The sequence below is a fragment of the Microtus pennsylvanicus genome, chromosome 5 (assembly GCF_037038515.1).
Source record: "Microtus pennsylvanicus isolate mMicPen1 chromosome 5, mMicPen1.hap1, whole genome shotgun sequence".
NCBI lineage: Eukaryota > Metazoa > Chordata > Mammalia > Rodentia > Cricetidae > Microtus > Microtus pennsylvanicus.
In genome coordinates, this window is record NC_134583.1 from 26,045,752 (window position 1) to 26,061,076 (window position 15,325).

A 15,325-nucleotide genomic window follows, 5' to 3' on the forward strand; every position below is an offset into this window, starting at 1 on the left:
GGTGCAGAGAACTGAACTCAGACTCTGTTGAAATGTAGACATTCCTAATCACTGAGCCATCCCTCCAGCACACAGACATTTATTTAAAACAAACAAACAAGGTCTTCAACTCCTTTTCCTTTTTGTAGTTTGTCTCTAGCTGTTTTGCCTGCATGTCTGTCTGTGCACCTGTGGCCTGTTGCCTGTGGAAGCCAGAAGAGGGGAATGAGTCCCCTGGAACTGGAGTTACAGATGCTTCTGAGCTGCCACGTGGGTGCTGGGAATTGAACCTGGGTCTTCTGGAAGGGCAGCCAGTGCTCAGGTATTTTTTAAATTTAAATTACAACAAAAAAGATACGCTATAACCACATTAAAATCTCTAAAGCCATGTAAAACCCGAAGGCATTAAAATTTATTAAATGATGCAGTAACAACAGATTCTTTATTTACAATAGCATTATTTAACATCAAATAAGCAAATAGCATCAGCAAAGCAATAGTAACTTGCATAAATGTATTTAAAATTTCTCTGAATATATCTACCTTTGCATAAACTGCTCACACTAGAAATACAAACATCAATGCAGATGAACAAAGTGATGTTCAGAGCCAACTCTGTTTTGAAAATAAATCACAACCTGAAACACTGTAAGCTTTCTCCTGAAGAACCATAGTTAATATATTGCTTAATTTTACCCTTGTATAATCTTTTCATATACACATATCTCAGATGCAACTTCATGAGGAACTGTACAAATAAAATCCACGAATGACAAAAAAAATGACAGTTAAATGTTTGAAGAAATGGATCATCATCACTGTTCAATAACATAAGGGTAAGTGATGATGCACTTGTTCAAAAATTGTACACAATTCACTATACAAATATAATACATTGGACAGCTATGTAGGAATATACAAGACTTAAAAACAGATCTAAGGCATTATGCTAGGTTTTAGCATTTTGAGGTTCTTGCACATAGCTTTTACCTGTAGTAAGAAACTTAAAAGATTTCGTTTTAGTCTATAAAGAAACACCAGGGAGAAAATTCTAATTAAAATCGAAGCCACTACAGTAATTTTCTTTTGTGCAGAGAGTGCTTTGCTCTTAGGCAGCATACTACCATACAAACACTAGAAAATTTTAAATTCACACCAACAATTAATGGCTTAAGTTGAATTTCAAAATTGATTGTGTATCTTTGGGTTCTGCAAGTGGATCTGTGCCTCCCAGTTCATGTGTCACACCCATATGAACTCCAGTTAAAAACACAGATTAAAAGTTGCATCTTAAGCTGCAAAAAACCATTGCTTTCAATTATTACAGGCCGTAAAAGATACATGTGGGGGGGTGTTTTATTCTTTGAGTCAAACGAATCTGTTGTAGTAACACAGCTCACTTCACTTTAAAACTTACCACAGTACATGAACACTTAGGTGGGTTCTACAACCGAGTTAAGGTGGGTATGCTTTTCACATTGAGCAGTATAAGAAAAACACTGATTATATGTCCTGCTAAACAAAAACCAAGTACAAATTTACTGTGTATAGCATGAGGAATACTGACGAAGAAGGGCGTTGATTTGGCATTTGCTTCTGTGAGAACATGATCAGAGGACCCCTTCACTTACTTCATACTCCTAATGAGATGTAAAAACAATTGTGGGGAGAGAATTTACCCTCTCTTCACGTCCTGATCACGGTTACTCTGACTGCCCGGTCGGGACTGATATTGGAAAACAGTGGTAGAATGCATGAATGTTGAAAGATCGGTATTGTGGCTGGTGTTCTCGTGAAATGGGACTTAAAATTCAAAACAAATCTGCTTTAAACTCCGTTTTCTCTTGTGCCGTGTCAAGCTGAGAGTTATCCTACCTCACGTATTTTTGAAAATTGATCTGAGAATGGGTCACCTTTAGCAGTGCACCACGTGAGCCTCACTCCTGGGGGAGGGCCTAGAGCTCCCGGCCTCCATCTGCTCCCTGAAGCCTTGAGTGGATGCATGAACCGGTGGTCATTGGGAAGTGCTGTCCCTGGCCACCTCCCTGCACTGAGATTCCTCTCAAAGTGGAAAAGGTATCGGAATGCAAATTTCCAGAAAGTTCTTTAGCTTGGAGCAACACTTTCAGACGATTTACCATTTGTCTTTGGGTCATATCTCTTTTCTATATTTCCACAATCTGTAGATATATAGAGAGACATAAATATAAATAGGGTAGTTTAAATGTTTTTCACCCTGCCACGAATAAACAGTTAAATTTCAAGGAAAAACTTCTGTTCCTAGAAAGCTTGGCTAATGACATATTATAAAATATTTTGTTTTTAGACATCAAAAAGATACCATTCTGAAATTTAGGTAACAAAGTATGTATATTGGGGCTGCGGAGAATTGAAAAGGTCTTAGTTCTGGGTACTGCAGTTGTTGGAATCTGATACCAGTTAACAAAGGCTATTCCCCGACAGAGTGGGCAAGAAAAACAACCATAAAAGTGCGCTGCTAGTAATGTGTAGTCTTTCTAAGGTTTATTAAGAAAGAATATAAACATATAAAATCAAGACTTGGTTCCTACAGCGGCTGCATATCATATAGATTAGATACATGATTCATGAGCAGAATCTCAAGGTTTAGAAAACAAAAGGACTTAAGTCTACAAATCAGGTCCAATCAAGGCATTGGCAGCCTTTACAAAACACCGTTAGGAGACATTGCTATGAAGATAAATCTAATTTAATACTGAAGTACCTCATTTTTGAGTCAATCCCACAATATGTATACCTCACAAAATTATACAATTAAAACACTTAAGTTCTGAACTTAAATTATTGCTTGTTTACATATAAACTGGATTTTTATGTACCTTACAAAACTTCGGCTTTGTCAGCACTGCTAAAAAACAAAATAAAAAAACCCATGGCAGAGGTCAGATCTGTCGTGATGTCTGCTGTCGATTTCATCGGCACTCTCTCCTTCGGTGGCCAGAGCGGATGCGGCAGCCCAGGCCTTCCTAGCAGGTGTCGCAGCCTGACTGGTGTCCCCTCTCCACTTTCTTCCTCTCCTTGACAGGAAATGCACTTTTGATGTAAGCTGTTGCTAAGTGGCTAGAAACGCTGACAGGATGCATGGCTAAGCTGGTTTCTGTTGCTGTTGTTTTTATTTAAAAGCCACGAAAGTAGGAGGGACAAGAGAAGGCAGGGAGGGGAGGCAGAGGTCAGGGCCAGAGAGGGGAGGAGATGCCAATTCAAACCACCTGATCAATCTAAAATCACAATTTAGAAATTAATATTCTTTTACTCCTGATTTGGGGGACCTAGTTTGGTTTTCAGAAAGAGGAAACCTGGAACAGATTTCCAGGTTTCACGTGAAGAGCGCTCTTTCAGGCGCCTCATCTGTTCAAACACTGGGCGCTCGGCTTCCTGCAGGCTCTGACTCCAGCGTGCTGGGTGTGCTGGTACATACAGCATTGCTCAGTGCTGCCCTGCTTCCATCCCAAATGCAGGATTTAGCTTACAACACCTTGTGTTTGACTTTGTTAAAAATTCCTTTCTTTTCTCTAGACAGGATCGTAATCTTTTGTACTAGACTGATTAGCCAAGGAAAACAAAGCAAGAACCCAGTGTGTGGAACTCAACAGGAACAGAACAAGAGCATGGTTCTCTTTAGATACATACATTTAGATACATTCAATCTGAATGGGCATGACGTTTGCCTTCCACATATTCTTTGCAGGAGAGATCTAAGTTGCACTAAGGTGAATGCAGTGGACAGACTGCGAGATGGTCTGGAGGCGAGCTTCAGGCTGGCAGGAGAGGCAGCGCTTCCAGCGGCAGCCAAGCCAGCACACTCTCTGCTGGGGCCAGCGCCCAACTGTCTGCTGATGTGTCCTGGGGGAACCGGTGGCAGGTCAGGTGGGTCAGAATAAAGAGACGCAGCTCTGCAGACTGGTCAGTGTTTGGAGCAAGTAAGCCCCGTGGGTTGAAGATAGAAGCAGACTGCTACCTGTAGGGTCAGCAGTATTTCTGGAAGGAAACAGACAGAGGCAGTGTGAAGACAGTGGGCTCTTATGTTTGGTTGGTTATTTTTATTGCATCCCTGAGGACCCATCTCAAGTTCTCCACCCCCTTACAATAGTTTCCCAAATGTGTGTACCACCATCCTGGCAATATCAGTATCAAGTGTGTGTGTGTGTGTGTGTTTTTCCTTTTTTAAATGAAAATGTCCATCACAAAACACAAAAGCTAGTTTATTCTAGATAACATAAATCTCATGTTTCTGATGTGGGAAGGTAAATGGTGCTGTTCCTAACAGAATGCCACATTTACAAACCCAACAGTGCAAAGGTTCTCGCAGGTTGCGGTCAGGGGATGGACAACCTCTCCTGAATGACTTCTGCTCTCTTATTGAAAACATTCCTCCATCCAGGCATGATGGCACATGCCTATAATCGCAGCGCTCAGGAGACACAGGCAGGAGGAGCAAAGTTAAGGCCTGCCTGGGCTACAATGGTCACACCACTACCACAGCCCACACCCACTTCATGCATGCGTGTGGTATATGTATGTGCTTGCTTGAGTGTACACATGTGCTATGGAGGAGGCTGACATCTGGGATCTTTCTCCATCACTCTCTACCTTCAGTTAGACTGCCTGGCCTGTTCCTTCTCTCCTTCCCTGAAGGCCTGGGGTTGCAGGTGTGTGCTACCATGCCCAGCTTTTTAGTTGGGAGCTGGGGATTTGAACACAGATCCTCATGCCTGCACAGTGAGCATTTTATCAAATTAGCCCTGGAACTGGTAAACTCCGAATGCGACACATGGTCAGTATGGAATCTGGTACAGTGTGTGCCTTTCTTACCTGGTAAAAGCTTTGAAAATACTGACACAGCGAGCTTTTGTGTCCTACACACCGTCAGCACCTCTGAAACCCAAAGGTTAGAGTGGGAAAACAAATACACTATCTTATTAAGATACGGGCTGGGTTTATTCTAAATCTGATTACTACTACAAAAGCACCCAGGATTAAGGACATTCAACATTCATTTAATCCTACAGTTTCTCCACTGGGATCAAGTTATTTGTCTCTTTTTTTGGGTATTCCAGGGTGAGCTTGACAGGTTATTTAGAGGCTATTTTAAAACTTTATTATTGTTACATGTGTTTGAATGTGGAGGTCTGAGGATAACTTTGAGAGCTGGTTAACTTCCTCCACTGTGAGTTCTTGGAAACAAATTCAGATATATTTCTGGTCCTTGCTTCATTTTTTGAGACAGGATCTCATTGTAACCTGGCCAGCTTCAAATTCGCTAATGACCCTGAATTCCAGATTTTCCTGTCTCTACCTAACAGGATAAAATGTTTTTCAGAGCTGGGCATGGCTGTGTACTCTTTTGATCCCAGCATTTGGAAGGCTGAGACAGGCAGATCTCTGTGAGGTCAACATGGTTTATAAAAGTTTTTATCCCTTAAGTGATGGGGTGTGTCAGGGGAAGGAGAAAAAGGGAGGGAAGGCAGCCTGCACCAGCTTCTTTCTATTTTTTTTTAATGGTACTGGGGATTCATCACAAGTTCTTATCCACTCAGGCAAGTCCTCTACCCATGGGGTTGTATCCCTAGCAGCCCCAGCCTTAAGAAAACCAAACAACATAAATAACTGGCGTGATGGTACATGCCTGTGATTCTAGGAGAAACCAGGAGTTCAAGGTCCGTTATACAGTGAGTTTAATTAAGACCATCCTGGGCTACCTGCCATCCTATATTAGAACAAATGAAAAAAACAATAACCCCACCTTGCAAAAACCAAACAAAAACTATTTACACACAAAGTTCTCTATGCCAAATGAAATTATAAGATGTTTTCCAGCCATTTCTAAACCACTGACTTATGTCCATTCGGGCTGCGCCCCCCTTGACTCCAGCTGCTTACCCGAGATGCATCTCCCTCCTGCTTGATCATGTCCATTCCAGGCAGTTGGTTTGGGAAAAGGTTGCCTCCCCTCAGAGCAGGGTCATTTACCTGAAGGCAACAACACATGACACATTTCCCATTTTTAGTCTTATGTCCCTGGGGAGAAACGACTCCATCACAATGACTTCAGGGCCTAGCTGCTCTTCCCTGTGCACATTCTGGGGCAGTATGGAGGCTGAAAACACACATGATACTATGCTATTTGCCTTCAAAAGTAAATTTTATTTGTATATTTTCATTTATATCTTCCCCCTCTCCCTTCCTATGTGTGTGTGTGTGTGTTTAAGGCTGGTTCGAATAAGATTGGTAACTCGGTGGTGTGACTGTGAAACCCACTCCTCACACCCTTGCTCCTCAGGCAAGCTATTAATTCGCAAGAGCAAGCTGTGAACACCCAACACCGCTGGCTTTCATGAACCAACTCTGGCCAAAGAAGCTACTTGTTAGCATCGACCTATTTCTTTAATGTTTTCCTTTTATCACCTCTATTTTGTGTGCCACAGCGTGCGTGTGGAGGTAGAGGCCGGTTCTCTCTATCATGTGAGTCCTGCGATGGAACTCGGTTGTAAGGCCTGATGGCCAGTGTTTTCACCCCACCCCACCGTGACAGCCATCCCACCAGGGTTAACAGAGAACGGCTTTGTCAGAAGACACACTGTACTTGTGGTTTTATTTCTTGGCTGACGCATCTGTTTCCAATGGTCTGGGTTACCAAAGGCATCCAGCTGCTCCTGAGGAGGCTGGCCTGTGACTAAGCTCTACTGCTACAGCACTGCCCCCCTCACTCCTGCCACATGCCAGACAGCAAACCAGAAGCCACCAGGGTCCATGTGTGTAGGGTCTGCAACATGAGCATCACACTGCCTCTCTCTTTCCTCCATCCTTCCCTTCCTTCCTATGACACGGTCTCATGTAATCCAGGCTGGCCTTGAACTAAATAAAGCGATGGCACGACAGGTACACAAAATAAATATTAAAAACTGACCAGAAACCAACTATGGCATCTGCACTGCGGCAGTGGAGAGGATCAACGGGGCATCAGCCTTTACATGGCAGCCACGCGGCGCTGCTAGTGACTGGGTCTCTCTGCGTAGCCCTGGCTGTCCGGGAACTTGCTCTGCAGACCAGGAAGAACTCAGAGATTCTCCTGCCTCAGCTTTTTCAGAGCTGGGAATAAAGGTATGTGCTACCCCACTTGGCAAAGCTAGCTCTAAAACTTCACAGCGCTCACCATTCCGTGTTTAAATCCCACATCATGAAAAATGTTGATGGTGTGAAAACAACAACCCCAACCCTTTAGCAATCAAAAGTCTTTCCTAAGGGTCTGCCATGAAAAAGTATTTTTGCTAAATCTCACTGGCACAGGTGAAAATAAGGTGAAAAAACACTTTTCAAAATAGATGTGGGACTCAAGGGTATAAATAGACAAAAAGTCAAGACTAAAAAATTCTGAGTTGCTTTTCTGTGGCACTTACCTGCTCAGGACCCATGGAGGACAGCCCCGACGTAGGCACGGAGGTCACTGAGGTCATACTGATCTGTCCTGTCATCTGGTTCATGTTGCTCAAGCCACCTGTGTTGGTTGCCATGGACACATTGATGTTCATGTTGTTATTGTACATGCTGGTGTTTGCTTGCTGCCCGAAGTGTGGTGGGGACTGTTGTGAAAACATGCTGGAACACAGGGAAAAGGTATGTTAGAGCCTGGCAGTAAACCGAGGCTGGCAGTCTGGAGCACTTGTTCTAGAATGAACGAATCTAAATGAATGAATACAGGGCCAGTTGGCCTGTGATGCCGCGACAGAAACATGAAGCTTTCCCCTTGAAATCGGTACTGAGAGGATTCACAACGTGTCCCACTTTTCCAGCCCTAGATGCTCTCTGTGTTTGCTCTGATCACAAATACTGATAAAACTGGCTCTGGGTCACTGCCTTTCACAGGAGTTCTACAGTTAAGAGGGGAACCAGCTTACAGGTATTGCTTTCAACTTCGAAACAAGAGATGCTGTGCTATGCTTTTGCAAAATTTTGTTGATTTTTGCTAAAGAGTAAACTGGCTTATTTAGCAATTCACTTGCTATTGCTTGCTTAAGCAAATACATTTTTTAAAATATAAATGAACGGGACGGCTATTCTGTAGAAAGTCTCTTGGAGGAATCATTTGTATCAGACGCAGCAATGTGACATTACCTGTTTCCGCCCATGCTCCCCTGTGCCCATCCGTTCATGTCCGAGGGGGGCTGGTAGGCTGGGTTGGCTTGAGATTGCTGCATCATGGGACTCTGGGTGTGTGCCATCCGGGGGGACATTAGAGGACTCTGGGGTGTCGTAGCCCCAGTAAAACCAGGATCAGGTTGTTGACTTATTCCTTAAAAACAAAACAGGAAGTCCAAAGGAGATTATTGGCTGTATTATAGAGAGAATATTCCAAATTAAGTATACACAAAATTATTTTCAAATACTTGATTATATACAATTAATTATAGACATTTTAAAAGATTCAGGCTAAGACAGAAGTGCAGGGAAAGTCTCCATACTTGAAATCTCTCCAACAGTCACAGGGTCCTAGGACACACATTAAATGTCATGGCTAGTGTCAGAGAAATGACATTCTTTCCTTCACCCCTCCAAACTAAGAGTTTGTATGAAGATATCACTTTTATCAGAAATGGTCAAAGTTTTTCAAAAATGTAACTATCACTGTAACTGTATTGATTACATTTAGTTTAGGGTCATTAATTTCAGCTATATACTGAAAGTACACAAGAAACTTCATTAAACTGAATTATACTATCCAATGATGAGATCATCTACTTTAGAAAACACGTAACTGCATTCACACTGCCTTGGGAAGGGCTTGTAGTACCCGAGTGCTGTCAGGTTTAGCAGTCAGGGACCATTCAGCGTATGTTTCTTGTTTAGTTTCAGGGTAAAAGAATTCACAGGAAAAGGAAAGAACTCTCAGCAGACCTTCCTCAGCCATGAGAAAGGAAACCCAGCAGAGGCTCTGGGAAAGGAAGGTGGTGAGAGGGCAACTCAGGGGTGGAGTAAGCACACGTGTTTGCTTAATATTGTGCAGCACTTACAGGAGCCACCAAAGAACATTTATGTCAAAGAAATACGCTAGTTTTTCCTCTCTTTCTTTCTTTTTTTTTTTCTGAGACAGGGTTTCTCTGTGTAGTCCTGGCTGTTCTGAAAGTCACTCTGCAGACCAGGCTGGCCTCGAACTCACAGAGATCTATCTGCTTCTGTCTCCTGAGTGTTGGGATTAAAGGTGTGCACCACCAGTGCCGGGCTACATTATCTTTGCTCTTTAAAGAGACAGCACATCTGTATTTAGGCAACACAAAGACTTATCTTACTGAGAGTTCACTCAGACAGGGAAAGGAGAGCCATTTGGAACACTTAATGTCAATGTAAACACCTACATTTATTAATAATCCCCCTATTAATTGAACATGACACACATAAACATTCATATCTATGACATTATCCTTGGTATGTCATCTCTTAGACTGACATTAAAGAACAAGAGATATGAAGTAAAGAGGTCTCCCACTGCGGCTCTAATGTAACACTTCAAGAATTACCTATTCTTTTATTTGTTTGTTTTTTTAGACAGGGTTTCTCTGTGGCTTTGGTGCCTGTCCCGGAACTAGCTCTTGTAGACCAGGCTGGCCTCGAACTCCCAGAGATCTGCCTGCCTCTGCCTCCCAAGTGCTGGGATTAAAGGTATGCGCCACCACCGCCTGGCATAAGAATTACCTATTTCTTTAAATTTGGTAGAATTTTAGATTTGGTAGAATCTTTTAAAGGTTTTCTTTTCTTTTTTCATAAGTATTGTCAATAACAAAGTATTTTTCAAAAGCTGTAGAGTATCTGTAACACTTATTTTGATTTATGTATTCTGATATTTTGTATCTAACTATTGATTTCTTTGTGTCAGACTCCAATAAATTCAAATATTAGTAGCAATATTTGTGTGTGTGTGTTTGTGTGTTATATTACTGACCTCAGCAGACACACTCATGTTCACTCACACATCCAGAGACCAGACACACACACACACACACACACACACACACACACACACACACACACACACACACACTTAACTGGTCATTCTTTTTTTTTTTTTTTAAACTGGTCATTCTTAAATTAAGACCTGCACCCAGAGAAAAGGAAGGACCAGGGTAAAGAGATTGCATAGCACTGTGCTGGACTGCACTGTGCTGGACTTGGGGACTTCTGCTAGACTCCAACTGGCCTCCTGAGAGCTGTGCGAAGAGCTGTGACCCAGGACTGGGGGGCTCTGGGGAGAAAGCACCGAGGATAAGTTCAGTACCGTAGTTTGGAGGAAATGGAAACTGCTGAGCATTGGCCTGGGGAATCCGGGGATTGCTCATGGTTGCTGGTATACCACTAGGAGCCACCATGCTTGGGGTCATATTCAACCCTTGTCCTCTCATCATCAGATTTCGCTGCTGCACCTGCTGTTGCTGATGCATTTGTCTCTGCCGAAGATGCTGGTTGAGGATTTCCCTCTGCCTCTGGGCCAGCATCTGGGCATTAATAGGAGCCTGAAATGAAGGAAAACCAAGAGTAGATAGGTTAGACATGATAGCAATGGCATGCTCCATGCAAAATCATTTGGAAAATAAAATTACACGAAAGAAAGTACCCAGAGTGGACCAACTAGAGAGTGAGTATGTGAGTTTCCAAGTTCAATTTTTGTGATGATTCTGTAACCACACTGGTGTTGACTAACTCATTTTGTGAGAACAGTCACTCGAAGGACTTCTCAGAGGCTCTTTGTGTTTATCTGTATGTGTTATGCAGCATGCTGAGCACTGGGATTACAGCATGTGCCGCCATGCCCAGAGAATAAAGAGTTGATGGTCAATTTGAGCTACATAGGGCTGGGAGAGATGGTTCTTCTCGAGGACCTGGATCCAAGTCCCAGTATCTCCATGGCAGCTCATAGTTCTCTCTAACTCCACTCTCTGGTAATTGGGCATTCTTCTCTGGCCTCCATGAGCACTGCAGGATGGCAGTTTAGTCTCTCTTAAGGAACATTCCAATCTAACAAGAAACCAAATCCTTGCCAAAAGTGACTTGGTGCACTTCAGAAAGGTGGAGGTAAGGGTGGCAGTGGTTTTCTTCACTGACTACCAAAACAGATTTGGTTGGCTACCCAGGTATCCCTTCCCCAGCTACCTCCTGACAGCGAGTTTAATGTTAACGAGTAAAATACACACACGGAAATGTCTTCAAACAGAAACTCCCCCTAAAAACAGATTATGTACTGATGTGCTGAGAACGATGTCATGATCAAAGGTGTGTAGGACCCCAAGCCTGTGTTTTTGGGAACATCAGTCAGTACTTGAATTACGACTGGTTGAGACTTTCTGTAACATAACTCTTGTGTACTCTGGCAATAAGATGGCACCGGGCACTAAAACAGGGACCATAGGGCTGGGGGTGCAGAACCAGGAGGAGGGATGACAGGAGGAGCTGAGGGGACATGGTGGACACACACAGCTGCTGGGCTCCTCACCTGTGCTGGTACTCCAGGCCTCAGAGTCAAGTTCACATTTGAAACATTGCTGATTTGATTCATAAGCGGCTGGCGATTCTAAATACGAACAAGCAGAAATCAATACTTTTTTGGGAGAGGGATGATTCAAGTCTCTGTGTAGCCCTGGCTGATCTAGAACTCACAGAGATATGTGTGTCTCTGCCTCCCATGCTAAGATTAAGGGAGTGCACAACCACGTTCAGTTCAGGGTCTAGGATTCTAAGTCCTCCTGCCAAGTGCTAGGATTCGAGGGTTATGTAGTCAATTCCAGTTCCGTACATTTTACAAAACAGGAAATATCTATGTTGAATCACCCTTTCCAATTAACAGCGCCTCCCCCCCAATTCTAATGCTTCACTGGTACACCAACACCCATTACTCTTCCTGAGCCCCAGCTCCAGAGGTCCCAGGAGAAACTAACCTGCTGTGCTTGGAGGCGATGCTGAAGTTGAAGTCTCAGTTGGTTTGGCTGGTTCTGCACGAGGCCCGTGGGCCTGAGCCCTGGTCGGGGCTGCATACGGAGTGTGGTGTAATTAGGCCGCTGTCCCATGGTGTGAAAGTTTGGATCTTGCATGGGATTGTAGCTACCCTGGGCCATTTGTGCCTGAGACGCATACTGCTGTGGGAAAACAGGGGCCTTCTGCTCCAGCATCATGTTGGACTCTTGATTTGAGAACTGTTCTGGATCTACAGCTTGGCTCTGAAAAAAAGCCCCAAATAAGCACATAAATAAAGCTACTAAAAACATTGTACTAAATATGAGACAGTTTTCTCTCCCTCTTACATTTGATGCTTTTAAAATACTGTACCAATAATATCAAGGTAGTTTGGGCTTGGCTCTACTTTTCCTTTCCTTCAATGGCTCTTTGAAATAGATCCAACTACCGAAGCACATGGCAAGACCACCTCCCCACAGCACTTCCTTCACGGGGCGGGAAAGGGGTTGCGACTACGTAATGCTCTATCTTTCCCCAGTCAGAACCTGGCAAGGGCTTCAATGAGCAGACATCTGCACGTACCTCTTCTGACTAGATCATTCATTTTAATTCAATGACTGCCTTAGCCAGCATTAGCAGTGTTGGGGAACCAACCACCCCTGTCCTCGCTCTGTAAATAACAGAACAGATGTGGGGGCATGAAGCTGACTTCAGAAGTCTTTCTAGTGAGACATGGTAGGCTGCTGTTCACACTGTGATGTGGGACTTGAGACCCTCAATAGGTGATACACTGACTATGTTTTGGGAGTGAGAGCCATTTGATATAGGGTCTCACATAGGTCAAGTTGGCCTCTAACTTGCTCTGTAGCCCAGATTGGGTTCAACCATGAGCCTCTACCTCCCAAGTGCTGGGATTACAGGTCACGCCACCATGCCTGGCTTACGCTGCCTACTGTTTACTTAGCTGTCCTCTATAGTTGGCAGAATTTTTTACATGCCCACACTTTATCATCATTCACTTAACTACGTGCTAGACATATTCGATATTCTTGTCATTTTTTTTAAATAGCTGCTTCCCCACCAAAGACCTATAGAAGGAAAGAAAGGTGTAAAGATATTTAGCATAGCCAGACGGTGGTGGCGCACGCCTTTAATCCCAGCACTCGGGAGGCAGAGGCAGGCGGATCTCTGTGAGTTCGAGACCAGCCTGGTCTACAAGAGCTAGTTCCAGGACAGGCTCCAAAGCCACAGAGAAACCCTGTCTCGAAAAACCAAAACCAAAAAAAAAAAAAAAAAAGATATTTAGCATATTTCCCCGTGCCTTGACTGGTATCTGGCAGACATGTCTGCAAGGTTGTTATTATGCATCTGGTTAATTTTCTGAGACATGTGCCTTCTCCCACCACCCCCATGCACACACAGACTTTCATAATAGCCCCGGAACTCACTATGTAGTCCAGTTTGGCCTCAAACTCACAGAGATCCACTGTCTCAGTGGATCAAATGCACCACTATGCCCGGCTGAGGTGTATTTTACACAAAGAACTGCATACATTCCAGCTGCATCTTGTATTAGCTACATAGTTTTCAAAGCGTGCTCTCTCTCTCTCTCTGGCACACACACATGCCACAGAGGTCTTCTCGGGACATAGTTCTCTTTGTAGTTCACCTTGTTTCTGAGGCGAGATCTCTTCTCATTTCTGCCACTGAACTGTATATACTCTCCTGTTTTCTTTCACACAGAGGAAATCTGGAGCTTTCTCAGGGTGAGTATCTCAAACCTGTGCAGCCCCGAGTGTCCATGTGAAGATATACCCAGCCAATCCTTCTCCTAGAAGCCACTGCCACAAATCTGAAGGTCTTTCAAAGGGCAAGACCCCTGCAGCAATAAAATCTCAAGCCTCCTTCAGTCAGTGTTCCTCCAGTCCTGCCTTAGTCATTCCAAGCCACCCTAGTGCTGCACAGCATCGTGGGGCAGATGCGCAACAGCTGTGGCACACCACCCCTCTCCCGCAGCACTTTAAAAAGTGTGCATGGGGGCTGGAGAGATGGCTCAGTGGTTAAGAGCACTGGCTGCTCTTCCAGAGGTCATGAGTTCAATTCCCAGCAACCACATGATGGCTCACCACCATCTGTAATGAGATCTGGCGCCCTCTTCTGGCATGCAGGCATACATGGAGGCAGAATGTTGTATACATAATAAATAAATAAATCTTTAAAAAAAAAAAGTGTGCACGGAGTTCCAGCAGGGAGACACTCATCGCTGAGATATCTCAGAACTTTCTAGTTGCCCATTTTCAACAGAAAAATAAAATTAGGTTATTTCTATATTCATCTATTTAATTTTTGTATTTTTTGAGACAGTGTCTTTCTTTAATTTAGAAATCATAGATTATGCTGGACTGGCTGGGAGGTTTGTCCAGAATCTTCCTGCCTCCACGCCACATTGTAACCACGTGCTGGGATGACAAGTGTCTACCACTGGGCTCTGGGGAATGTTTGTGAGACAAGCGCTTTATTGACTGTGCTCTCTCCCCTGCATGTAATTTCCATGTTTAAACACTGTATGCAACTCTGGCTACACATGTGTCCCATTTCCCGCATTCTACCTAAACATGCCTTCTGCAGTTCAGGTAACATGGCTGAGGAGATGTGGAAACAATACAGAGAACAGAGGGGAGGAACAATACGGTAAGGACACGACACTGGCCAAGTGCCATCAATCCAAGGCTAATAGGCTACAGCTTAGATAATCTCTTAAAAAACAAACACCCTTGAAAACGGACCAAAGAGTTACAGGTCACTCGGAAACTCGGGGTAATTACAGAGAAGCTAGGGTCTAGCTGACACTGGGCAAAGCCAGCCGTCTCCACAGGAAGCAGCTAACCCATTTCCTTTCGGGCTGCACTCAGGGTGCATTGTGCATGTCCAGTCATTTCTTCCGGCTGTGCTGTTTTCACTATGAACTGACTAGGCTGAGCCCATTCCTGTGCTGCTAGCCGGTGGGAATTATGACAAGATTATCCCTAATGTTTCAGAGAAGGTCTGCACTGCTCCATGTCACCTCCTCACAGATGCAGTGACATGTAGGAGACTGTACTTGTGACAGAAAGAAGGATGCGTGATGCTGAGTGCAAAGGAGAACAGCAGCAAAGGCGGGAAGATTTCCTAGGTCCCTCTTCCTTCAGCAAAGCAGGGAGCTGTTTCACACAAAAGCAGCTGCAGGGGCTGCTTGAGACACGGTCTTTGGAGAGACACTGGGTTATTTATCTCACTCTCTCAGGTATTCTCAAATCAAAGAAATACAATTACAGGTCTGTAACTTCTTCAAATAAACTAACCATGAAGACAAGACTCACTGAGGTAACTG

General features: G+C 43.9%; 1 protein-coding gene across 7 annotated transcripts in view; it reads right to left on the reverse strand.

Annotated features, from left to right (window-relative positions):
* Positions 1-349: 349 nt before the first annotated feature.
* The window catches only part of Ncoa2 (nuclear receptor coactivator 2), a 223,375-nt gene continuing 208,399 nt past the window's right edge, over positions 350-15,325 (reverse strand). For all 7 annotated transcript variants that reach the window (XM_075971395.1, XM_075971390.1, XM_075971393.1 and 4 more), the window contains 7 exons: positions 11,940-12,218; positions 11,498-11,575; positions 10,286-10,520; positions 8,131-8,308; positions 7,416-7,614; positions 5,899-5,988; positions 350-3,996 (listed from right to left, as the gene is read on the reverse strand). In XM_075971395.1, the coding sequence (XP_075827510.1) occupies positions 3,985-3,996; positions 5,899-5,988; positions 7,416-7,614; positions 8,131-8,308; positions 10,286-10,520; positions 11,498-11,575; positions 11,940-12,218 (1,071 nt within the window). In that variant the 3' untranslated portion in view covers positions 350-3,984. The remainder of the gene's footprint in view (positions 3,997-5,898; positions 5,989-7,415; positions 7,615-8,130; positions 8,309-10,285; positions 10,521-11,497; positions 11,576-11,939; positions 12,219-15,325) is intronic.